Below are 27,538 nucleotides of genomic sequence, written 5' to 3' on the forward strand. Positions count from 1 at the left end.
CTTCCTCTACTGATTGATTCAAGTTATTGAATACAGAAAATACACATATTTTCGCGTCTCTAAACACTTATCTGGTTGTAGTGGCCATAGAATAAACGCAGAGTTTAACTAAGGTGACCATAGCCTACGTCCTCTTTTCCCCGAACATTTAAGATTTTAAAAAATGCGTCAGGCCAGGTTTTTCTAAATCGCCCAAAATGTACACGGACCCTTCATCATGTTCATTTTTGTATTAAAGCCTTGCGCGGGGCGGTTTTCTTATTCCCGGTCCCGCATACATCATAATAGGCTATCCATAGGGACCATGTGACGTCACTGTGCTTTATCGCCGCCATTTTTGTGACCGTGCTACCTGTTTCAGTCTATGGTCACAGCAGCCACAACTACCAGAGGAAGATCAACAAAACTCCCAGAATGTTCACAACAAGGATACAATATGCCCAAGATCTGTTGTTCTGTACGCTGTAACAACAGTCATCAGAAAAAACCTAACTACAGTTTTATTCGTTCTTAGCAGTGCTTGAAGTGCAGCCTTTAGCGTACCAGTGTCATTCACGCAGGTGCTTTTCACAGCAAGGGTGTTTTTTCGGCACAATAAGAGTAGTGGAATAATAATTAATTATTGACTAAGATTGTGAATCAGTACATTAATACGAAAATAATGCCTTAAAATGAAAAGAAGCATTTTTTTTGCGATTACATCATTTTGAACCGATCAATTCGTAAGTCCAAAGATTTAGTTAACAAGAAAGCATTCGAACAGCAAGTTCAAAACAGTGCTAATGCAGAGAATAGTGACTTACTGTACATCCAGATGCCGTAAATTATTTGTTTCAGTGTATATTTGGCTTAAGAGCAAGAGTGCTTTATAGTTGAAGGTGTTTTAGAATATACGGTGTTTAGTGAATTATGAAAATTAAATAATAAACGCTAAACTATTTTACTACATAGCATTCGTCATTACAACGCCTGCAGTAAAGTATGTACATGTAAAAAGGTTCTCAAAAATAATCATATTTGTTTTGCTGAAACTATTTATGTACAACAAAGTTACACACAAACCATCGTCCCGAGTAAATGGTACCATTGTGAATTGTGACTGGCTGCACAAGTGGTGTAATAAACTAAACTAAATTAAACTAAAATGTTATTGCAGCCATATAGCTTGAATGAATAAAAACTCATATTTTAAATAAAGAAATCTCATGCTTTTGGTGCTTGAATTTGTGCTTCAATAATGAGATCCAGGTTTAGGAATACACAAGACGTGAAAGACGTCTTCCATTAGGTATATTTTATGTTTTCTTGGCTTGCTGGATGTTGGTCTTATGCTCAATAATCACATTTCTCTGCATTTGCCAAAACTAATTTGCCGAAATCTATGCGCGGACTGTAAGGGGATAAGTGCCGTCAGCGCGAGTCTCGTTCGCTGTGAAGTAAGTTAGTGACCAGCCGGCAGAGGATTCTTCAAGGTCTTAAAGCCTTCATCGAGCGACTACGTTCACAATGATGTACACTTTTGTCCTAAAAGTACAATCAAGTCAGATATACAGTGTGGGAAGTAGTAGTAAAAAGTAATTTCTTATTTCAATTTATTATTAAATCTCATTTAGATGCGCTATGTCTGTTGTCATATCGGACACAAATATGGCGGCGAGCATAGCGGAAGTGACGTCTTTGGTACCCATGAATTGAATATAATTTTCGCGCATCAGTCGCTATCAATATCCGGAGTAAGTTAGCCTATTTACATCGCTTTGAATACATACAGCTCGCGTTGGATGTAAGGTTGCCAAATCCGCATTTTTTTCCACGGAAGTGGGCTGATTTTAAACTGTTGCGGCAGGTTGATTTTCTTCCGTGCGTTCAGTACCGCCGCTCCCTATACGCAGAGTACGCAGTCTGTGTAGGGCACCAAGTCCCAGGGGGGCACCATCCCAGCTGCTCAAAAAAATTGTTTTTATATATTATAATAATAAATTAATATTAATAATATACATATACAAATAAACAAAAATATAAACGTATATATTGCATTTGAGTAGGCTAGTAAGCACACGTGATGACGCACAGCATTTGCGCCGCGAGGCGCCCTCACCTCTTGTTTACAGCTGCCTATTTGGCCAAGATGATGATAATAATTGATGAACAATATGCCTGGTCCTGGAAAGAGACATCAACAGTCCGGCGCCGAGAAACGAAAGAAAAAAAAAGCCTGTGCATCACTTTCAGGTGCGTTCATAATCCTGTGAAACTTTATTTTATTCTGTCGACGTTAATGTGTTTTAATGTCGGTAATAATTTCACGACTAACGTGTCTTTCGTAATATGAATGCAAGCAGATCTAAGTAAACAAAATTACTTAAAATGCATTATATTAAAACACAGAGGCAATTATGATTATTGATTAATAATGACCATATGGTGTCATTAAATAACAGTGTTAAAATACATAATCTAATACAAAATTAACAGTTTACATTACAATTTTAATAGAAATGCCTGAAAAGGACACAAGGCCTGGTAAATGCAGTTGTTACACTTACATGATGATCAAATTCCTTGTTTAATATTGACCAAACATTTAATTAAAATATCCATAATCTTTCCTATCATTTCCTCAACAAAAACATGTGGACATCATAACCCTTGTTTGCTTTGTCAAAACTGCCACATGTACAGTGCATACAAGAGTTTTGAAGTTTCATTTCTCTCACACCCTTGGTGCAAACAGGTAAAAAACACAGAATAAAAATATATTAAAAAAAAAAATACAGACAAATACAAATTATATATTCTATAAAACACAATTTACAAGCATGGATATGATAGAAAGATAGATAAAAAGGCAGATAACCATGGTTTTATCTTAGTAAAACTACTTAATTTCCTTTTGTATGATTCTGAGACTATTAAATCAATCAGACAACTGTATTAATAAAATCATAACTATTGGAGGTAACTCTTTGTTGTTGATATTCTATTTTGGCCCCTATAGTAGGTGTTTTTTTTTATTACTTTATTTTTACTTTCGTAATATTTGGGGGAGGGGGCACAAAAGTAAACTTATGCTTAGGGCACCCATTTGGCCAGCAGCGGCCCTGCTTGCGTTAAAATATTGCATAAATTCCATTTGACTGAAATGCTTGTATTTGAACGTTTTGCATTCTACCTGTTTTAAAACGGTGAAAGATATTAGTTTTGTGAAGGATGGCCACTGTGGTAGGAAGCTTAGCTGTGTTTATGATAAATCTGCATCAAAACCCCCTCCCCCCACGTCTTTTTTAAAAACTAAAATATGGTCACCCTAAATGTTGGAATATATATATATATATATATATATATATATATATATATATATACTAAAACCTTTAAATGTATAAAAAATAAAATCCTAAGACTTCTCTTCTGGAATTTTGATGATCAAGGAACACTGAAGGTGTCTGGCAGAATCGAATCAAAAGTGAGCTCTCGATTCCCTCGAAGAATCGATTCTTCAGAAGCACCATGACGGTACACAGACAGTTTAATAATATGCAAAATATTTTATTTACATTAGTTAGGTAAAACTTTATAACAGAAGCTGTATCTTTGGGAAGGAAGCCTCAAGTGCGAAATGTAAAACCTAAAATGGAGTTAGAGAATTAATGGATTACAAAGCTTTCGAGCTGGAAAGATAATTGCTGCAGTTCCAATCCATACTCTAGATTAGAATATTAACTCCACAGTGTGAATATACCTATCCTTCTGCCATCAAAATTTACCTTATATTGTTGCTGGTGTTCAGGATGCGTCATCAATCGGCCATTTTGGCGGCACTGAACGTAAACAATGCCACTGAACCGATGAAACTTGCATATTTTGCTGATTACTGCGGCTGAAAATGCAGTTATTGTCATGTTTTGGCCTGTACTAATCGGTCAGACCAGGAAAAAAACATTTGGAGTACTATAGACTGCCAAAACTTATAACAAATCAAAGAGAAGATTGCAAAAAACTGTCTGAGGAACAAAAGACGTTTGTGGTTGACCAAACTGAACCAGGATTTCCAGGGCAGGAATCTTGACAACATTCTTGTTTGTTCTTATCATTTCCAGTCAGGTAGGTGAAATATTAGGCTTATATCTTAATACTGCTCGTACGCATCTTTACCACCTAGTTTGTCAAAATATTGTGCCCTTTCCTGCTTACTAAGTCCTTCTCTATATGATTTAGCAGCTTCCACAAGAGAACAACTTATTCAGTGGTACATTAACCGTGCAATCCATGCTGTTGTTTACATCCCAGTATCGCCAGTATGGCCGCCCATCCGGGTAACTGACCAAATCGTGACCAAAAAGTGCAAACCCTCTATAATCAAGTTATTATTATAATTCATGGATAGTATATTAAGTAGTAAGTTAATATTAAGTAGTTCCATTAATTCAATATACATTTCAAACATTATTCACAACATATAGGAATGTCAATTCAAACAACAGCTGGGGCATGTTAACTGGGGCAGGATATTACCTGTGTAAATTGGCAAATGTTTCCATTTGTTTACCTTAATGGATAATGTGTCTTTAAAATGCATCGATCCCATTAAACTCAAGAGTCATTTACTGTCATTTATCAAATAGCTTATTTGGCTCCATTTTAGTCAAGTCAATATTTCCCATCCCATACAAATTCAATAGATGACATACAGTGTTTAATCTGTCAATTTTATGGCATAAAGTTTAATCTATTTTTATCTAAACGAAATGCATACAGTGATGTTAGAAGACTTATTATCCTCAAACTCCCTTTATTTATCATTTGGAAAAGGCACATGTGGATAGTTGAAGGGGGAACAGAAGATGTGGTGATGGCATAATATGAAACTGTGCTCTAAAGCACTCCACTCTAAATCATTTCATCAAATACAAGGAGTATTCATTCCCCATTACAAAATGGTCTAAATAAAAACATATATATTTGCAACACCCCTCCATTTTTTACTTTACTACGTATGCAATATATAACGCCATCAAATCTAACTGTACATGCACATGAAAACTGAAGAAAATTAGTCAGAAGCTCAGGAAAACACATCCTTGTCATAGTTTAGGTGAGAATCAGCACAGAAAGGCACTTTGCATTGTTTCAGATTTCAGCCATCCCTTTATGTCCTATGAAACTGTAAAACACAGAAAACATATATTTTATTATTCGTCTTTTGTGGAAAAGAAAAAAAGAGAGAAGTGGAACATCTTAAGGATGAGTGTATTCCTTTAAGAGCTCCACATTCTTACCATAGGCACTTCAACCTTCAATTGCAACTTCGGTAGCTCCCAGACATCCATTTATGGCATCCACAGTTAGGCCACCAGCCACTGCCAAGTCCTATAAAAATGAGAAACAGCATTAACTAAAACAAATACTATTTGTTGATGGGATGGTAGCAACATTGGATTTCATACATAAGGAGGTTTTAAAAAATACTGAAGGAAAAATACCTTTATAGTTTCAGTTTCTACTTGTGCAGTAATTTCATCTTGAGCCTGAAAAATGTATACAAATATTTATAATTTCACAGCTGACATAAAACATCCAGCAAAATGGCATTCTAAAAAATCAGCTTTGAAATCACAGGAATGCATTACATTTACATTCTTTAAAAACATTAAAAATCTTCCTGTTCAAAAACTTTTGACTGGTAGTGTATATATCTGTAAATAATGAAATGCAGCAGTCAAGTTAACAATTTTAAAAGCTCACTTGTGTAATCCCTTTTGCTACAGGCAGAGGCAGAGGCTCAGCAGCAGGAATCGTTTCTGACAGTGTCTCTGATAGAACCTCGGGGGCATCTGTTGCTGTTTCAGGAATCTGTGGGAACAGGCCATTTATTCCATTTAGATCCATCCAAGGAGCTAACAGGATTTAATGCCTAATGTGCACATTGTAGGTGTGTGTGCTCGCTGAGTTTAACTCACCTGTACCTCTGCAACGGTTGTGTCAACAGCTACTGACTCTGTCGCAACAAAATCTTCAGCGATGGGGTCACTCGTGGACTCAACCGAAGGCTTGAGCATGTGAAAACCCGAGGGCAGGAGACCATGTTTAAAATTAAACTTCAATCTAAAAGGATTCTGAACAAAAATGCTTGAAATAATCCCATGAAAGGAGCTAATAAAAAGTTACTTTATACCGTGGGTTCCTCCAGTAGGACTGGCTGCTGCTGCTGCTCAGGCTCTGGTTCCACTAAAGCTTCTGTAGGTACCGCAGCTTCCTAATAAAAGGAATGCATTTTATTTCTTTCATACCCTTAATTCAGTACTTAGCTGAAGCACATTTACAGCCTCAAGTCTTTCTAAGTATGATGCAACAAGATTTGCACATCAACACTTGGCAATTATCTGCCATTCTTCGCCTCACCTCTTTACCTCTCAAGCTCTGTCAAATTGGATGGGGACAGGTGCACATTTTTTTAGGTTTCACCAGAAATGTTTGATTGGGTTCAAGCCCAGGCTCTGGCTGGGCCATTCAAGGACATTCACAGAGTTGTCTATATGCTGTGTACTTCAGTTAATTGCCCTGTTGGAAGGTGATCCTTCTGCCCAGTCTGAGGTTCTGAATGCTCTGGACTGGGTTTGCATTAAGGCTATCTCAATATTTTGGTTCACTGAGCTTTTCTTCTACTTTGACGAGTCCCTCAGTCCCTGCCACTGAAAAACAGCCCCACAGCATGAGGCTGCCACACTTTACTTTTGGGATGGCACTCTGCAGGTGATAAGCAGTGCCTGGTTTCTTTGGTGCTTTTTTCAGATTCCAAGTGTTTTCATATGTCTTCACTGAGCAGAGGATTGAGTTTTGCCACACCACCATAAAGCCCAGTGATGTTTGTCCTTCTATAAGTTTCTCCCATCTGCATATATGATCATGGAGCTCAACTAGAGTGACTATCAGCTTTTGGTCACCACTCCAGCCAAGGTTCTTCTCCATCAATTGCTCAGTTTGGCCAGGAGGCCAGCTCTAGGAAGAGTCGTGGTTATTTCAAACTTCTTCCATCAAGGGTAATGGAGACTACATGCTTCTGTGAGCCTTCAATGCAGCAGATTTTTTCTGAAGTCTTCTTAAGATGTGTGGCTTGATGCAATTCTGTTTTTTTTTGTACCTAAGGGCTTGGTTTTTGCTGTGATATGCATTTTTAGCTGTTAGATCTTTTATTAAGACGTGTGTGCCTTTCCAAATCACACCCATTCAATTGAATTTGCCACATGTTAACTTCACTCAAAGTAACATCTACAAGCAATATGAATGCTCCTAAGCTAAATTTAAACTGCCCAGATAAGGGTATAAATTGTTATGCAATGGAATCATTTATGTTTTTAATTTTTAATGAATTTGTAAAGATGTTAAAAACCAATTTTTGCTTTACCATTATGGTATATGAGTGTAGTTTGATCTGAAAAATGTAATTTAAAGCAGTTTAACATAAGGCAGCAACATAACAATATATATTTTTAATATACTGTATGTGTTGCAATCTTGATTCTCAATAACAATACACAAAACCAAAATAAAAGCAGTGAAACATATATATATATATATATATATATATATATATATATATGTGTGTGTTTCACTGCTTTTATTTTGGTTTTGTGTATTGTTATTGAGAATCAAGATTGCAACACATACAGTATATTAAAAAACTCCGGGCCTTGGCATCTGTCTGTCGGTCAATAGAGTCCAAAACCACTTGACTTTCATTGTATACACAAAATACTGAGATATATTTGTGTTTATGTTCCAGAGAAGAATTATGCATGAACCTTTAATCAAAATGCAGACCTGGGGAAAAAAAATCTAAAGAACTTACCACTGGAAACTCTTTTGGTTCAGGCTCTGCATGTACATTCTGTAAGAAAGAAAGGCACTTGTTTAAAATATATATATACAGTTGAGGTCAAAGGTTTGCGTACATCTTGCATAATCTGAAAAATGTTAATTATTTTATCAAAATAAGAGGGATCATACAAAATTAGCAAAAAAATAACTTTTTTTTTCCCCTTTTGGAGCATCAGTGAGCATTTGAACCTTCTGTAATAGTTGCCTATGAGTCCCTCAGTTGTCCTCAGTGTGAAAAGATGGATCTCAAAAGTATACAGTCATTGTTGGAAAGGGTTTAAATAAACAAAAAATGCTGAAAAACCAAAGAATTTGTGGGACCTAAAGGATTTTTCTGAAGAACAGCGAGGAGTTTAACTGTTCAGGTCAAACAAGAGACTCATGAACAACTATTTCTAAATAAAAAAACACAGCTGTGAATCAATCAGGTAGCAAATGGGTCATTTTTATAAATTCAACTACTATTTTCTCTTGTGGACTATATGTAAATGTCTTTTATGTAAAATATCTTATTCAGGTCACTACTAAATAAAAAAATAACATGCATTTTGTATGATCCCTCTTATTTTTGTCAAGTAATTTAGATTTTACAGATTTTGCAAGGGGTATGTAAACTTTTGGCCTCAACTGTACATTTGCTAGCACTATAGTTAGTATAGTGTGCCTTAAAACCATGGACCAAAGTGTCCAAGGGCAAAAAAAAAGAATGGGAAAAGTGAGGCTCATGTCATGCCCAAATATCCAAACAAGTGCACAGAACGGACAAGACAAAGTCAGCTGTTGTGCATGCAAATGCACTCATGCAAAGAGTCCAATGCAATGTGCCATGAAGATGTATTGTGTCAGGCACCTCCGTGACGTCTGTGACTGTGTGGACTTCAGCAGGCTCATTTTCAACAGTTATGGCTTCAGCTTCGGCTTTGACGGCAGGCTCTCCCACGACCCCGACAACATGCCCATCAACTTCCGCTGCGGCGTCAGTAACAGGCTCAACTTCAGTTATTACTGTTTCTGTCACAGTTTCAACTGTAGTCACCGTCTCCTCTGGCATTGGCACCTCTACCACAGGATCCTCAGCAGGAAGCTCAGCTTTAACTTCATGCTGGATGTCAACCGCCTCGACAGGTTGAGCTACAACATGCGTCTGCACCAGAACAGCATAAAGACGAGAAAACATACACAAAAGCAAAATGCTCACATGTTTACAGATCCTGGGCTTCAGATGTTACAGTAGATGGATAGTAAGTTGCATGTTAAAGGAACACTCCACTTTTTTTGGAAACAGGCTCATTCTCCAACTCCCCTCGAGTTAATAAGTTGATTTTTACCGTTTTGAAATCCATTCAGCCGTTCTCCTGTTCTGGCGATATCACTTTTAGCATAGCTTAGCATAGATCATTGAATCCTATTAGACCAATAGCATCGCTTTCAAAAATGACCAACGAGTTTCCATATTTGTTGTATTTTAAACTTGACTCTTCTGTAGTTATATCGTGTACTAAGACCGATGGAAATGCAAAGCTGCGAGTTTCTAGGCTGATAAGATTAGGAAATACACTTCCATTCCGGCGTAATAGTCAAGGAAGTTTGCTGCCGTAATATGGCCGAAGCAGGCGGAGTATTATCAGAAATGAGTTCCCAGCTAGTTTAGCATTTGCACATGTGCTGCGTGGTATTACTGCTCCTGCTTCGGCCATATTACGGCAGCAAACTTCCTTGACTATTACGCCGGAATGGGACTGTAGTTCCTAATCTTATCAGCCTAGAAACTCGCAGCTTTGCATTTCCACCGGTCTTAGTACACGATATAACTACAGAAGAGTCAAGTTTTAAATACAACAAATATGGAAACTCGTTGGTCATTTTTGAACGCGATGCTATTGGTCTAATAGGATTCAATGATCTATGCTAAGCTATGCTAAAAGTGCTATCGCCAGAACAGGAGAACGGCTGAATGGATTTCAAAATGGTAAAAATCAACTTATTAACTCAGGGGGAGTTGGAGAATGAGCCTGTTTCCAAAAAAAGTGGAGTGTTCCTTTAAACTTGCAAAGCCTGACATATGATATAACATTCAGAAAAAAATTACTGAAACGTTAGGCAAAATATGTTAAAAAATAAAAATATTTAATATTTAAAATATTTCAACATGGAATTTATTCCTGTGATCCTTCAGAAATCATATACTGATTTGTTGCTGAGGAAACATTTTATTTGATTTCTTTTGATACAATCTGAAAGTCTTACTGTCACTTTTGATCAATTTAATCACCCCTCACTGAATAAAAGTATTAATTTCTTAATTAAAAAAAATATTACTGATCTCAAACATTTGAATAGTAACAATTGATAATGTACTAAGCACAACAAAAACATATTTTGTTTGTGTTTTTATTGATTTAATATACCACTGATCTACACTTACGTATATGAACCTACCTCTGTGGCAACAGGTGTAGTGTCCTCAAACCGAACCTGTAAATATAATATTTTAAAGAGATCATAATTAAAGAATGAACAAATTCCATTCATAAAGTCTATTACATACCCATTACAAAGTCTTACATATGTCTATTTTATAGGCATGCTGTATATTTGTGTATAGCTATAGAGTCCATGTTAGTATGGGTTAATACGTTTTCTTTACACCTCATAAAGCAAAGTTATGAGAAAAGCATGTTAGTGCACCCTGAAAGGTAAGGTGTGGTGCCGGAGGCCTGGTAATTAGGAAAAACTATTTTGTCAGCCCATTAGTGTGTATGGCCAAAGGCAAGGGTGTTATTAGATATACAGATATGAAATGTCAAGGGCTGATGGGATATGGCATGTTACCATACTTCAGATTTTGCAGGGATGGACACCGGCTCATCTGTAGATGATGTGACCTAAAAAAAAAAGAACAATAAAACAACATTTTAAAGCTCAATGTCACACTTAAAGCTGTCTTACAACACTTTAAGTTATACATTATGTAACAAGAACAAGAACTAACACTACCAGGTAAGTAAAATAAAATGCTAAATACATGTTCACTGTAGAGCAAAGTGTACAACATATGCATGTTGTTGAAATATTGAGTATGATTTAATATTGATGTGTTCTACATTACTATGCCAGTCTCTGCATAAAGTACTGAACACTTGCTCACAGACGGTAAGTGCTCCAAATGCCCCCTGTGGGAGCAGAACAAAATGTTCCATGGCTATTTTAACTTTTTGAGAAGAAAAAATAGTGTGCCAGGCTGTTCTAAAATCTTCCACGGTTCCAACTCTCCAATGCATGTATTTGTGGAAGCCAGTTTCTGGCATATAAGAAAAAAAAGTCATGCTTTGGTATCATAATCATAATTATACATAGCAAGTAATAATTATGACATAAAAAGTCAGATGTCAGAATTATGAGATAAAGCATAAAGAATGTTGAAATTTTGACAAAAACATGACAAAAAGTTTGAAACGATCAAATAAAAAGGCATCTTCATGATATGGAAGTCTAAATTATAACATAAACAGATGTAATTATGACATACAAGTTTAAATTATGAGATACTGTGTGATAATTATTTATTTTATTATTATTATTATTTTTTTTCTTATGTGGTGAAAGTAGGCTTCTATACCTTTTCAATGGGCCTCATTTAAGGTTGTAACAACACTTTGGCAAAAATGTTAACTATAAAATTAAAACTACAAGCAAAAATATTTTTAAATTAATGGAATAATGCAAATGTTTAGTTTTACAATTCACCTTCATTAAGCATGAAAATGCCACTAGACATAGCAGAGGAAGTTTTATGCCATTTAATATTTTCAAATAGCAGAGCTAAAGGTTTTCGAACAGTAAGATTTTTAATTTTTTTAAAAGAAGTCTCTCCTGCATTTATTTGATCCAAAGTACAGCAAAAAAATGTACAATTTTGAAATATTTTTACTGTTTGAAATAACTGTTTTCTATTTGAATTTATTTTAAAATGTAATTTACTCTTGTGATTTCAAAGCTGGATTTTTAGCATCATTACTCCAGTCACATAATCCTTCAGAAAATTCTGATTTGGTGCTCAAAAACATTTATTATCATTATCATGATGTTGAAAACCACTGAGTAGAATTTTTTCAGGTATCTTTGATGAATAGAAAATTCAGAAGAACAGGATTTATCTGAAACAGAAATATTTTGTAACATCTTTTTTTGATCAATTTAAAGCATCCTTGCTAAATAAAAGTATTTATTTCTATAATTTCTTGAAAAAAAGCTTTTGAATGGTTTAATTGTATAATATTACAAAAGTTTTTTTCAGATAAATATTCATAATAATAATAAATGTATCTTGAACAGCAAATCAGAATATTAGAATGATTTCTGAAGAATCAAGTGACACTGAAGTAATGGAGTAATGATGCTGACAATTTTGCTTTGATCACAGGAATGCAAATAGAAAGCAGTTATTTTAAATATTGCAAATGGTACTGCTTTTGCTGTATTTTGGATCAAATAAATGCAGGTTTGGTGAGCAGAAGAGACTTCTTTAAAAAAACATTAAAATTTGAAAAGCTTTTGACTGGCAGTGTATTAAAAACTAAATGAACTAAAACTAGAAAACTCTGGAAAAACTAACAAAGACAGAGTGAGAACTAAACAAAACTAAATTAGATTTAACAAAAACAGAAATAAAATTAAATTCTAAAATAACCTAAAATAAATGGTAAAGCATTGCTCTATAATGTATGCTAACCTCATAGATCGGATAGCTCCATGATCAGAAAGACATTTAACTCCAAGTATTGTATAAACCACACAAAGACTTACACAGTACAAAAGCGCACAACAAAAAATGTTGTCACAAAGATTGTTGTTAAAGAGACAAAGGAGATTCTGTTGGCCACCGCGCCTCCTCAGAGCTGAGCATGTGCATGTGGTTATACAAGAGCCTACGGTCAGATATCCACTTCACGTTCTCTTTCTTCCAAAATAAACAGTTTTACCATCTTAAAAAAATACAAAACAATGCCTACTATTAATTAACTTTTAATTAACAATTGCTTAAGTAGTAACTCCCTACACTCAAATGTAACAATAAACAATTAAAGGTGCCACACCCCCTCATTAGCATGCATGACTAGGCCATGTACCCCACCCCAGCACATTCCTCATCTCCACCCACCTATTTGTACAAACACATATAAGCTCCACCTCCACACTAACATACCAACCCCTGAAACGCCCACCATGGCCCCTACAACAAATCCAAGGAGGGGAGAAAGAGCAAGGAGAAGACACAGAGCATACAAAACATTCTTTTTCCACAATCCAAACCCCTTCACCAAGCCTCCATCCATAAAGGTGGGAGCTCACCTGCGTTTCCACAGAGACATCCAGCAAGTCAGCGGGCTCGTGAGGGCCTCGAAACCAACTGAGAATGAGACCCATGCTGTCACAGACCTGACACTCCAGTAAACTTAGCCCTTAAACCTGACACTCACTGCGAGGGTATGTGTCTCTCTCTCTCTCGCCCTGCCCTGTGCCACTCTTAATGTGTGCGGATGTCCAACCCAAGCACTTGTGATGTCTGTAAAGGGAGAGGAGAGGCTGAAGCAGAGCTCACAGGAAAAGAAGGGTGGGCTTTAAGCGCTTGGCTGCTCTTCAAAAACAGGAGGGAGGGTGAGGTGCAGGAGGTTGAGGAGAGAATGGCTCTGACTTTATATTTCGGTATCATTTGGGGGGAACGTCAGGTTGTATATAGGCACAATCAGTGTTGGGGAAACTTACTTGCATTATAATATTGTGCTACTTTATACGAAGTAACTAATTGTGTTACTTAGCAGTTAGGGGTAACACATTACAAGTAACGCGAGTTGCATAATCAGATTACTTTTTTCAAGTAACTAGTAAAGTAGCGCAATACTTTTTAATTTACAAGAAAATATCTGAGTTACTTTTTCAAATTTATTGACTGACAAGTCTCCTGTCCTCTCGATCATGTTGAGAGAAATCAGAAGTACAGAGGCGTTGTGTGCGCCGTGTGAACATGATGTTAATGTAGTTCTAGACTAAATGTGAACATGGGGTGGTTGTGTACACAAACTGCCAACACACATTAATGATCAAACAACATGTAAAAGTGAGTTTTGCATCCGATGACTCCTTTAACGCATTACTTTCCATATAAAGTAACTAAGTAACGTAATTACTTTTTAGGGAGTAACGCAATATTGTAATGCATTACTTTTAAAAGTAACTTTCCCCAACACTGTTACAAGTTACTTAGTCTGAACAAATTGACACTAGTTGCAGATGGTGCTCTAGGCTTTTAACCACGCACTTAAATGCTCACGAAAAAGAGCACTTGTGCTTTCGACTGAGTAATGTTAGTGATAGGACTGCCACAATAAATCGATTCTTGGATCGATTCTGCGATTTTTCGAATGCATTGTGATTCTCTCTTGTATAGATTCTGATTCGTAGTTTTTAACAGCATATGGCACTGCATGCTTTAGAAACAGCCATACTTTGCTTGCTTCTAGTGCCTTACACACACACGACTTGAACTTTAAATAATCATTTATAAATTTCCAAAATAAAAATAAAGTGAATTACAAGTGGGCTGTGTTTACATTAATCTTGCGTCATAAAAGCCGCAATGTACATTTAACCACTTAAATTATTAGTTAAATGCACAAGCGCTCTTCCTCGTGAGCGTTTGAGCTTAGAGCGTCATCTGCTGTTAAAGGAACACTCCACTTTTTTTGGAAATAGGCTCATTCTCCAACTCCCCTCGAGTTAATAAGTTGATTTTTACCGTTTTGAAATCCATTCAGCCGTTCTCCTGTTCTGGCGATAGCACTTTTAGCATAGCTTAGCATAGATCATTGAATCCTATTAGACCAATAGCATCGCGTTCAAAAATGACCAACGAGTTTCCATATTTGTTGTATTTAAAACTTGACTCTTCTGTAGTTATATCGTGTACTAAGACCAGCGGAAATGTAAAGCTGCGAGTTTCTAGGCTGATAAGATTAGGAACTACACTTCCATTCCGGCGTAATAGTCAAGGAAGTTTGCTGCCGTAATATGGCCGAAGCAGGCGGAGTATTATCAGAAATTAGTTCCCAGCTAGTTTAGCATTTGCACATGTGCTGCGTGGTATAACTGCTCCTGCTTCGGCCATATTACGGCAGCAAACTTCCTTGACTATTACGCCGGAATGGGAGTGTAGCTCCTAATCTTATCAGCCTAGAAAATTGAAGCTTTGCATTTCCACCGGTCTTAGTACACGATATAACTTCAGAAGAGTCAAGTTTTAAATAGGACAAATATCGAAACTCGTTGGTCATTTTTGAATGCGATGCTATTGGTCTAATAGGATTCAATGATCTATGCTAAGCTATGCTAAAAGTAATATCGCCAGAACAGGAGAACGGCTGAATGGATTTCAAAACGGTAAAAATCAACTTATTAACTCGGGGGGGAGTTGGAGAATGAGCCTATTTCCAAAAAAAGTGGAGTGTTCCTTTAAAAACTAAGCTCAGAATCCATTACAGAAATTGATTTATCATGACACTCCTAGTTAGTGGTTTAATGTACTTGCACCTCGGCTTTTATGCTTTAGTGACTCAAGAATAATGTAGACACAGCCCACTGTGAACACTCTTATAATTCGCTTCAACCTTTTCAAACTTTATGAATGATTATTTTAGGTTCAAGTGGTGTGTGTAAGGAACTGGAAGCAAGCAGAGTGCAAGCCTTTATGCTCAGTTAGCAATTGTAGGGCCTGGTACAAAAAAAGCACAATCACTTTCAAGGGTTGCTTTGGTTGAAATTGCGTTCTCTTGTCCCTCTCAGTTGAAATTGTGATCACTTTATAATCCAAGCCCTCTCAAACTTGCACCTGTGGTAAAAGGTCCAGTTGCCCACCCTTTTTTGGCATCCCCACTCGAGAACTTACTAAAGATATGTGTGAAACCAAACCTAAAGATAAACACAAGACTATCTAATCTCATATATTCAACACATTCCACCAGATGAAATCCTACAGAGCCAACTGGTCAACGAGAGCAAGTATGAAATACTGTTCCTAAAAAGGAAACAGCATTCAGAAAAGCTAATAATCTTATTTTCAATAAAACTGCAGTTTGGAAGAATCTGCCATGGCTCCAGGCATGGTGTACACAATGTTCACTCACTAAAATATTGCCCTACTTCTTCCAAGCTGGCTACAAAAAGTCATTACTGCTAGGCAAATACTTTTATATTGGTCACAGCAGTAACATCTGCATGATAAATTACAGACTCCTCAAGTCCAGTATACTTTACTGCCTACAATTTGTTTTGTGTGCACATGATAATTAACAACAGCTCTGAATCTATATGACTGAAAAAATAGTTCAATAGCATATTACCTCTGATACTGGAATGGCAATGCTTTCTTCCTCAGTCACATCTGGCTCTTTTGCAGGGGGTTCCTCTGGGGTTTGTCTTAGGTCCTCTGCAGCTTTCAAAACTTCGTCTTTGATGGCATCCTTGACTGGGACTTCTAATGTGACTGGTTCTGGAAGAGGAACTTTAGCAGGAACGTCAATGGGAGCAATCACTGCCAGGGGGATTTTTTTTACCGCAACGGGACACTCTGAGGTTTTAGCAACTGGAACTCGTCGAGGAACTGGGGCAGGGACAGCACACACTCCTGGGGTTCCCTTTCCAGCGGATGAAAACCGCTCCTCCAGAGCCTTTTTCTGGGCCTGCTGCTCAAAACAAATGAAAGAATAAGAAATAGCTGAAATTTGAGATCAGAACTAATTTAATTCTTATCTTTAGTGCAGCTGACCGCATAATAGCATTAGACAGGGTTTAACGACTTCACTAAGAGCTTACATAAGTGAACAAAAGTTGGCCGTCTAATGGCAAAAAATGGCTGAATCCAATTGATTCAGACATGCCTAGTCAAGCGAGTTAGAAGAGTCAGCACCCCTCGGAGCTCTGGATGGAGCTAAACAGAATGGACAAAAATGCTAATCACATCATAATGGAACCATAATCACATTATAATCACACTCACAGCTTCATTATCCAAAAGCAAGAGCTGGTCAGTGCGGTTTACATAGGCCTCAAAAGAATTTAAGCTCTCATTGTGCATGTATGGGGTGTACAGTGGCCAACACAGTTAAGGCCAAATTATGCAACCACGTGTGAAGACCAGCATCAGCACTCACAAAGCCAAATCAGGCAAAACATGGGCCCAAGTCCACGAAACAGGCCATAAACAGTCTAGCGTTGGGGGGAATAGAGGAGGTGGTTAGTAAAGATGAAAAAAGCAAATTTTGCTTCAAGGTTGTTCATTCTATAAAACAGGAGATTGTGCATAGGCCTACAACTGAAAAAGATGAGTTAATTGGCTCTGGCAGCTGAGTTTAAAAAATATTTTGTCTGTTTTGAAGTGCTGGTTAGCAACAAACGGTGTTGGAATGCACTCACCCCCAGTACTCGCTATTTCCTATTTTACCAGGATGATTAGAGACGGTGAAATGACGGTGCACTGTTTAGGACCAGCTGTGTCTGGGGGGCTTAACAGCTAGAGAGATAAAAGATACCCCTCTATTTCTGTACTTGTGTGAAAGGCAGTTCTGTTGATATGACTGCATGCCAAGGTTTTGGGACAACAACTGAGCATTAATCAGCTACATGTTTAGCTAAGCAGAAGGAAAGGGGTGAGATTTTAATGACATGCACTTTAAAAAGCGCTGACAAATTCAAACAAAGAGTCCAGTGTTCATACACACAAACTGTTTGTGTTTCATTATGTCACTGGTCAGAGAAGACAAATTGTCTTGGAGTGGTGAGGCATGGTCAATATAGTGCAAGATTCCTTTGCACTGACGGAATGCAAACTTAATCACTTTCCAAAAATACATTTATTAACAATCAATTGCCCGGTTATAAACAAAACCAATGGAGGCAAAGTATTTCTAGTGATCTGCCTCGGTAGGAATGTGCCCTGAACCATGTTTGGTATTAGACTGACCCAAAGGATGTGCCAAAATCAACGAAAGTCCAAATGAGTTTGGGGGTGGGGTCAAAAAGCATGATTTTGGTTTGTTGCGCAGACAGAACAAAGAAAAAGGGCCACAAAGCAAACCAATCAAACTCTATAGGCGAAACACACCCATGTAAACACAGAAAAACACAGTGATTAGTATTATTATGATTCTGGAATTTACACAGTGATAATGCAAAAGTGTTAGAAGTCAAATGCACAATCCAAGCAACACTTAGTTGTAGTCAACATTTGAAGTGGATCAAAAAGTTCATCAAGACAAGAGCGGTATTGTTTTGATTTTAAGTTTGATGAAAGGTTTTGATCCACTTAAAATGTCGACTACTATATATATATATATACACACCACACACACACACACACACACACACACACACACACACACACACTGAAATTATTAGCAAAATAATTATTATTATTTAATATTATTTATTTATTTATTTATCAAAAAGTGGGACGTTGCATCTCAGCACTGGTTCTTATGGGACACACCCCCTACTGCAAGTCACACAATGTCCAAAAAAATAAATGAATTCTTTAAATTCTTTATATGGAAATGAACCAATAGCTAGAGAACAGAAAATTCTAAAACTATGACGTCATTCACTGAATTCTATTTATAGTGTATAAACAGTTTTAAATGAATAACATTACTGGAGAAACATTTCTCTAAAATTGCATTTTGCTACAGTTTATTTAAAAAATACGAAGCTGACAGAACAACCCAGAAAACTAACGAGGTATGAAATCAGTTTGGACGCTAAAATTAATTCTGAATTGTTTGCAGGACAATGAAACTGACAAAAAAACAGTGCTGAATTAAATGTAGCTACTCACCACTTTCCTCATTCGGCGCTTGTTCTTCTTTCTCTTGCTAGGCATGTTTACCGTCAAGTGTGTTTAGAATTGAAGAATATAAAGTGTATTTCTTCGGTCGTGCGATGAGGCAGTGGATGGCGAGCGGATCCGTCGCGCTCTGGCAGTGAGATAACAGCAGTCAGAATGACAATAAGGTTCTATTTAAAGGCGCGTTGATTTTTTCATCTCTCTGTCTGCCTATGGGGGAAGAGGGTTAGGAGCGCAGTCCACGCACCTCAGCATCAGTCTTCATCATAATTATGACATGAAGTGGGCAGACCCTACAGCTCTTTGCAAGGTTGCATAATATTATTACAACTCCGGTCCGACAGCACAAGTCACGTTTTAACGCTACTTCACATACACATGCGAATTCTGAGTGAAATGTTTTTTTTTAAACACATAGGAAAGTCTATTTAGGTGATTCGTCAAAAATCGTGTCTTGCACAAGTGGTGTTAGAGTTGAACTATACTAACAGCATATTCAACACTATATGTGAATGTGTAATTAGACCTATAAATACAAATGTATGCCTACTATATAGGCTACTACTATAAGTTAAGTGATTCGAGTTCTAGTTTATCATACACATACACACATATAAATGTACCCTTCACAAGATTTCCAGTTTGAGATACATACATTCCTGCTATATTTCTCTCAGCCACCACCACACAGAAGCACAAAAACCCATTGCAGAGAAAGCAGGCCTGAAGAACTGGGCTTGAGCTGTAATAGGGTGATGAGTTACATAACTGGCAGCTGGCTGTTAACAATAACTAACTGTGCAACTACATGTCAGCTACACTACCAGTCAAAAGTTTTTGAACTGTATGATTTTTAATGTTCTTTTAATGTTTTTCTCTTCTGCTCACCAAGCCTGTATTTATTTGATCTAAAATACAGCAAAAGCAGTAATATTGTGAAACTTTTTATTATTAAAAATAAATGCTTTCTATTTGAATATATTTTAAAATGTAATTTATTTCTGTGGTCAAAGCTACATTTTCAGCATCATTACTTCAGTCTTCAGTGTCACATGATCCTTTAGAAATCATTCTAATGCTGATTTGCTGTTTAAGACATTTTTTTGTCATTATTATCAATATTCATTCAAATAGAAAACAGTTATTTTAAATAGTAAAAATATTTCAAAATGTTACTGTTCTGCGGTACTTTGGATTAAATAAATGCAGGTTTGGTAAGCAGAAGAGACTTTTCCTCTGGGCCTCTTTGGTCATTTTTGACCAAAAAAATTGTATGTTTTTAAATTTTACAAATCGTAGCTTCATCAGAATGAGATGACACTTGGTGACTAGGTATGCGAGCACACACACACACACACACACACACACACAAAAATCACTGACATGATTCGTATATGTTAAAGGTAAAAAAAAAAAAAAAAGTCACACTCAACAATGACCGATATAGGAAATGAATGCAAAAATATAAAAAATTGAATACATTTTTATGTTACATTTTTTAATGGCACCAGATGACACAATTCACACTTAAAAAAAATTGATTTTAAATGCTTTCACTCTATTTTAATGTGAAATGTTGCATTTAGTGAAAAATAAAAAATAATTAAATACAAAAAAATATTAATTCTAGTGGAAAAAATTGTTCATTAAAATTGTAGAAATGTTGCATAGTATCATAAAAACTCCTCAAAATTCTAAATAATAATCACAAAATATTATTGAATAAAAATGTATTTCATTGATTTTCCTGAAGAAAAAAATAAAGTTACTTTTTAAGGCTTCGGTCACTTACTTAGGTAACCGCGAAGGAGCCAAGTGTGACTCCTAAATGAAGAGGCCCAGAGGGTTAAAAAACATAAAAATACCTACTGTTCAAAAACTTTTGACTGTAGTGTAACTCGCATTCATTAGCATCAGTAAGGGGCTGAATTGGTGCTGACACTGTTTAGGACTGTATGTGTAGTAGTATATTTTCTAGTTTTAGGTAAATATTATGTATCACAATAGATTTTAGAACTGGTGATCTGGTACGGTCACTTGGGCATTTTTAAAAAAGTAATGTGTTATGGAAACCTATGGTTTTACAGCAAGCTACAAAGTTCAATAGCAGTTTAAGAAAGGTTTCCAGTCATCCTTGAACTCTCCTTGACCCCTTAAGAGTGAAGCCTAAACGGATTTTATTTCATATTCTTTAACACCCAAGGATTGAAGTTGTTTAATTTAGCAGTCTTTGGGTTAAACAAAATACTGAGACAAAGTATGCATTTGTGTTTAGGTTGCTATAATTGTTTTTGCTTTGCAAGATGTTCTCAGGTAGGCCTACTATTAAAATATTGTGCTCTATAATGCACATGTAAGTGTGATTCCCTTTCATCAAACCTGTATGCATTGCATGCTTAATTCTGATTGTAATAGAAATGATTTTCAACATTTTATCTTATTTTCTATTTTAACTAAAGCTCTATTTTGGTCATTGGTGTTGCTGTAGAATGTTATCTACATTTGCTATATTTAAGCATACCTCCGGCCCTCAAGTCCAACTCATCTCCTATTTACACACAGATTACAAACCCTTTTCTATCATTCAAACACCTCCTTTCACTTCCATCCTTGGCCTTTTATTTCTCCATGTCACCTTCTGACCCCCTGACACACTCCACTATCAGTTAACAAACCGTCATCACTGTCAGTACTTAAATCAAAAATTAAAAATGTTAATAAAAACATTGGACATGGAGTCTAAGCAAATGCTGTGTTCGTTCTTTATTTGAAACAGGGAACATAATAGTATGTTATTTTGCTTTTCAATTTCCCATGACTGTATACACATATGAGCTGCATTTTTCAATATTTTCAGAATGTAATATGAATGTGCCAAATGTGTTTTCAACAATAATACAGTAGTTTAGAACATCCTAAGGTTACTATAACTGGATAGTACTGGAAAGTTATAAAAGATGTTTTTAGGTGCCTATTCCACCAAAATCCATTTGCTGTCTGTGCACTTGTTAGAGCTTTGTTTTAGTGATTATTATTTGTGATAAAATATAGGTATATACACTACCAGTCAAAAGTTTTTGAACAGTTGTTTTTTAAAGAGTCTTCTGCTCACCAAGCCTTTTATTTGGTCCAAAGTACAGCAAGAACAGCTTTTTTTTTTTATATATATTTTTACTATTGAAAATAACTTTTCTATTTGAATGCATTTTAAAATGTAATTTATTGCTGTAATCAAAGCTAAATTTTCAGCATCATTACTCTGTGTTACATGATCCTTCAGAAATCATTTGAATATGCTGATTTGCTGTTCAAAAATTTATTATTAAAATCAGCATTTATCTGAAATTAAATAAAGCTTTTGTAACATTATACACTATACTATTCAAAAGCTTGGAGTCAATACATATACATATACTTTTTTGTGAAAGAATTTATAGAAATTAATACTTTTATTTAGCAAGAACTCTTTAAATGAGAACATCTTTAAAGTGATGATAAAGACATTTATAATGTTACAGCAGATTTTTATTTTATATAATTGATATTCTTCTGAACATTCTATTCAAAGAAACCTGAGAAAAATCTACTCAGTTGTTTTCAACATAATAAAACAAATTATAATACATGTTTTGAGCAGCAAATCAGAATATTAGAATGATGTCTGAAGGGTTATGTGACTGGAGTAATGATGCTAAAAATTCAGTTTTGAAATCACAGGAATAAATTACAGTTGAAAATATATTCAAATAGAAAACAGTTATTTTGAATATAGTGAAAATATTATTTTTTTTACTGTAAACTGTACATTTAATCAAATAAATACAGGCTTGGAGATCAGAAGAGACTTAAAGACATTAAAAATCTTACTGTTCAAAAACTTTTGACTGGTAGTGTATTTCAAGCCAACATCTACTAAAGTCTGTTTGAACTTTGAAAATGTAGATGGATTCAAATATTTGTTCATAAGTAGCATATTTGTCAGCGGAAAGGGCCCCAGAGGAGTTTTTAAATGGACGGGAAATAGTTTTGGGACATGGTAGCTGATTTTTAGTTGGTCTAAAATGATTATTAGCTGGTAAGCCATTTTAGACCACTAACAACTAAGTTGTTTGACCAGCTTAGACCTGCTACAAACCAACTAGACCAACTTTATCGCTTAACTAGATTTTCCAGCAGAAACAGATTAAAAAAAATTAAGCAGAACACGTTGGCTCTCATCTGATACCTGAGACACTCACTTATCTCATATCTCTTCCTGTGAGGTCACTTCGTTTTCTTCGGCCCTTCTTTAAGGAAAGTGTTTCTATATTTTTCAGTTTGATAGAAATCAGAGTCAATGGGTCCTGGTGAGTCATTTAAGGTGAGGAAGACATCTTCATTAGACACTGTCACAGTGTGGACTCTTTGTTTAATGCCTTTAGAGCACCAGGTTGGTTTCAGGGGCTTCACAGAAGGGTCCACTGCCTGATAAAGACCCTCACCCTCAGCTAATGTAATCTTATACTTATGCCATGGGCACACTATACATGTCCGTCCATCAAAGTCCTTCAATGGCGAAAGAGAAAATTGAAAGTTAAAGCAAATTTGTGAAATTCAATATGAATAATAAAGACATTGCCAGATGATAGTATTCAGAACAACCTACCTCTATATCCCCTTGCTGAAGTGGACCTCCAGAGTCTGCAAGCATAGCATAAAATGCATAACAGTTTATTTAAACATAATTTTTAAATATATGTCAATATATTTCCTAATAATAATGAGGATGGAAGGATGCACATTATCTTAAATCTGTAAAATTCTAAGCAGACAAACTAATAAACCATGCCTAAGCATTATATGTGTGTATGTTAAAGGAAGGAAAAATTACATGGATTAGAATGACATGAGGTTAAATATCGACAACATTTTAATTTTTGGGTGAACTATCCCTTTAAAGGAACTGTATGTAAGAAATTTATTTCAGTTAATCATAAAATGGCCCTGACATGTCACTAGACATTAAGAAATCATGTTCATTTCAAATACTTATATCACTGACAACAGTGGTCCGGCCAGGATATTGTCATTTAAAAGTGAGAGTTGCAGCCCTCAACTGATGTTATTGTTGTCATTTTGTGTTTTGGTCTGAGGCTCCACCCTCCAGCTATCTACCAATCACGAAGTCAGTAGAGTTTCGTGATCCGGGTTGCCAGCTCAGCTGCAGTTACGAACGTGTCGGATAAAACATGTATAACTTTACGAAACCTAAAAGCCTCGTTATGAATCCGAAATACCTTGTGACAAAGTCCGAAATAACACAAGGATTTGTATAAGAGATGCCTTTGAAAGATGCAGATGGCTGAAAACGGAGAAGAACTTGAAGACAGACGCCATCGTTGCTGATTTTCTCCTGGACAGGTAAGATTCATCTATGTTTGGCTAACTTTGCTTCCGTACACAGTGGATTTTCCACGGTCGGCCGTGCTAAATGCGTTCATAAAAAGCTTTATATCACACCACTAGCAGGGTATGAAAACAATCTATGTTCCGACTGAAATGTGGTATTACAGTACATCTTTATGAAGTATTTCGCTAATCGCCATTAGTACATTTTTGCGATACATAATTACTTCGCAAAACATCTCTCGTGAAGCATAAACATAATTAACAGAAGAAAAAAAATTACTGTGTAGGACTCGTCACTTGCCATTGGAAGCTCTTTGTAGCAGCCTAGGTTCCTGCTGAATCCTACAGCTTAGCTGGCAACCTCGAGTCAGGGGGGAGCGGGAGGGGATACACCGTTCTACAGTATTTTGAAAGTGACTGCAGTACCAGTTTTGGCCACAATCCTACATACGGTTCCTTAAGTCAACTGGTTCTTAACTTACGGTAGCAGCGCACATCTATAGCATAGAAGTCCCCCTGGTGGTAAATGACCAGAACATCTCTTTCACCAACTGACTTCAACACACGTCTGGATTGAATGATATTCTCTTTCTTTCCTATGAAATAAGTTTGTCTGGATGCAGCTGCCACATCTTCATCAGAGCTCATGTTTTTTCCCCAATCTGAAATGGTCCAGAACAGAAAATTCAAAAAACTCCGCAAAATAATAATAAAATAGACAAATAGATAGACAGATAGATAGATCAATAGATAGATAGATGACAGACAGACGGAAAAACCAACACTATAGCTCGAAACAAGCAAAACAAAACTACAACTAGCACAAAAATATAAATATTGAAAAGGTCTGCTGCTGGAGTCTTTCTATTGGCTGTTGTATTTGAATTATTAATGAGGTAGGTCTATTCAAGATTTGTGCTCTGTTTTGGGAGTGTTTTTATAAGTCATTTATAAATCTAATTATTCAATGTGAATTATATGCATTAACTAAAAAAGTATGTGAATCCCTGCATTACAATTAAATACGGAATAACTTAAATTTGTGCATTTTAATGTGCTTCAAAGAGTAAAATGTTCATTAGTAGTTGATGCAATGTTGAAATGTTGAGAAAACACTTCTTAAAATTTAAATGATTTTTGTTAATCCAGTTTTCAAATGCTACGTGGCCTCTCATTTTTATGTAATGACAGCTAACTAGTGACTGGTCTTTATCTGAATGTGCACAAAACTGAAAGACCTTTCGAATGTATATAAGAAGTAGGCTATTTAAAAAAAACTAAATGCTAATTTAAGAACTAACAAATTATGACTAAGTGAATAAAATGTAATTATGTAATCAATAAAAATGTAACTGCAGTCTGATTGCAAGTAACGTTATTTTAAAATTAAATATAATTAAAGTACTACATTTTTTGGAACCAGATTACATGTAATCAGTTCTACCTAGTATTTATCACGTGACTTTGTAGTGCTTTGTCACCTCAGGTATGTAGTTGCCAGAGCCATATAAAAAGAGAGTTGCGACACGCTTTGATCTCGCCGCCGCACGGTCACGTGGTTCATGGAGCTCTCAATAGTTCCAAATAGCTCCGCGCTGTCAATGTGTTTGAATGGAGTTAAATAGGATAGACAGCAGTTTTACTATATTTGCAGCAATTTCGAATAATTATTAACACATAATGTGCATTGATTGTGTATTGATAACTTCTCTGAATACGCTTTACAATCGCATTTTATTCTAGGGAGTGATAAAGAGACATAATTAATATGTTCTCATACTCTTTGGCAGTCAAATGTGACCAAACACCTTAAGTGTAACTTTTATTCAATTAAATAACTGTAATATAAATAGTTAAGTTCTATTTAGTAAATATTTTGAGGAGTTTTTTTTTTGTACTTAATATGTGCAATAATGATCCTGACCATTTAAAAGATAACATTTTCTAATATAGTATTTAGATTACAGTTAGTGTAATATTTAAGGTTAAATACATCTGCATGTGTATTTGGACATGATCAAACACTCTTTTTTTATACAGTATGTTTCGATTTAATGATTTAATGTTAAATTTAAAAAAAAGTAATTTACTCTTGTTTTATGATATTCAAATATACAACATAAGTGAATATTATAAAAGGCAAGCAAAAATGGCATTTAACATAATAGAAAATATGAAAATAATGTTTAAAAAAACACAAGGCAACGAATTGCATTCAGCATACATTTTTATCGTGTTTCTTGAATGCAGTCTTTACTGAAACTCATTCAACCTCCTACAGGGAGAGAAAGATTGCAGAAAGACTAAAAACATAAAAATATGACAACTAGTATCTGGTTATGGTCGCTATTACGGTGTTTCTCACGTTATCCAGCTGCATTTACAGTTTAACTGTTTATTTTTTAACGATAAACATTAACTATAACACACTTCATAAAACACCACTATTGGCCAGTTTTTCGAGAGGTCAACTGATGCGTTAAAATGTAAAGAAATGCAGTAATTTCTTTAATATACTTGCGACTGTGCTTGAGAAGCGCTGAAATGAATGGGCTTCAATGGAGGAGCTATTGGTTGTTTGGAACTATTGACCGCTCCATGACACGCTTTACTTCCGCATTCCTCAGTTCCTATGGAAGCCTATGGGAGTGTCGCAACTCTCTTTTTATATGGCTCTGGTAGTTGCTGTCCAAGTTGATTCTTTTAATACCGTTTGATTCTCCCGCCTGTGCTGCTGCACGGGAAATACTGAAGGATGACGTCTACCCGCTCCAGCAGCCCGACTGACATATTATGGGATCCTCTGGTGACTATTTTAATACCTGTAAACGCTCCTTATCTTTGTAATATGTACAAGAACCGTCATATGCTGAGATCACCAGATTTTGACGGTTTTACGGTTTAAGCATCCGGAGACTCCCAACCTGTGTTTGACATTTTCTTAACACGTGTTAATCTTCTCTGGCATCTGTCTCATTCTGTCGCTTTTCAAAACAAATGATTAATAAATATAAAAGAGGAAACCACAAAATGAAACAAACAAACAAAAACAAAAATCCACCGTCGTCGAGGTCATTTCCGGTCACATCCAGCGTTTCCGTTTCAAAATAAGAGTTTGCAATTTAAGGGGAGACACTTCAGGCAAAAACACTGTTTTTTTTAATGCACCTGTCCGGTTTGAGATTTTGGGCTTTTTGGTTTTTCATAAAGTCTATTTTTCAGACTAGTGTAAAGATCTATCTATTCGTGTCAATAGATTTAAATTACAATCCATATTTTTAAAGGCTGTTTTCTCAAAATGAGTTTTCAGTAGCACTTACACACACCAAACTTTACATTTTTATTCCTGTCTATATCCTTAAGGTTTTTACTGAGGGATTT

General features: G+C 35.9%; 2 protein-coding genes across 3 annotated transcripts; both read right to left on the reverse strand.

The window, feature by feature from the left end:
* Positions 1-4,361: 4,361 nt before the first annotated feature.
* Positions 4,362-19,022, reverse strand: LOC141331158 (uncharacterized). 2 transcript variants are annotated; one of them, XM_073836077.1, is made up of 12 exons: positions 18,761-19,022; positions 16,272-16,613; positions 10,713-10,760; positions 10,315-10,350; positions 8,726-9,019; positions 7,847-7,885; positions 6,173-6,253; positions 5,958-6,047; positions 5,743-5,850; positions 5,481-5,525; positions 5,292-5,367; positions 4,362-5,161 (listed from the first exon to the last, which is right to left on the reverse strand). In XM_073836077.1, exons 1-12 carry the CDS (start codon positions 18,803-18,805, stop codon positions 5,154-5,156), a joined length of 1,212 nt encoding a protein of 403 aa, XP_073692178.1. In that variant the 5' UTR covers positions 18,806-19,022; the 3' UTR covers positions 4,362-5,153. The 2 variants fall into 2 exon arrangements, with proteins under 2 accessions (XP_073692178.1, XP_073692179.1); XM_073836078.1 differs by having other exon boundaries at positions 5,277-5,367; positions 18,761-19,020.
* A 2,507-nt stretch (positions 19,023-21,529) lies between these two features.
* Positions 21,530-27,232, reverse strand: LOC141331159 (Rieske domain-containing protein). The gene is made up of 4 exons (XM_073836079.1): positions 26,980-27,232; positions 24,640-24,819; positions 23,415-23,449; positions 21,530-23,314 (listed from the first exon to the last, which is right to left on the reverse strand). The coding sequence occupies exons 2-4, from the start codon at positions 24,803-24,805 to the stop codon at positions 23,033-23,035; spliced, it is 483 nt and encodes a 160-aa protein (XP_073692180.1). The 5' UTR covers positions 24,806-24,819; positions 26,980-27,232; the 3' UTR covers positions 21,530-23,032.
* Between the last annotated feature and the right edge of the window lie 306 nt (positions 27,233-27,538).

The sequence above is a fragment of the Garra rufa genome, chromosome 3 (assembly GCF_049309525.1).
Source record: "Garra rufa chromosome 3, GarRuf1.0, whole genome shotgun sequence".
Taxonomy (NCBI): Eukaryota; Metazoa; Chordata; class Actinopteri; order Cypriniformes; family Cyprinidae; genus Garra; species Garra rufa.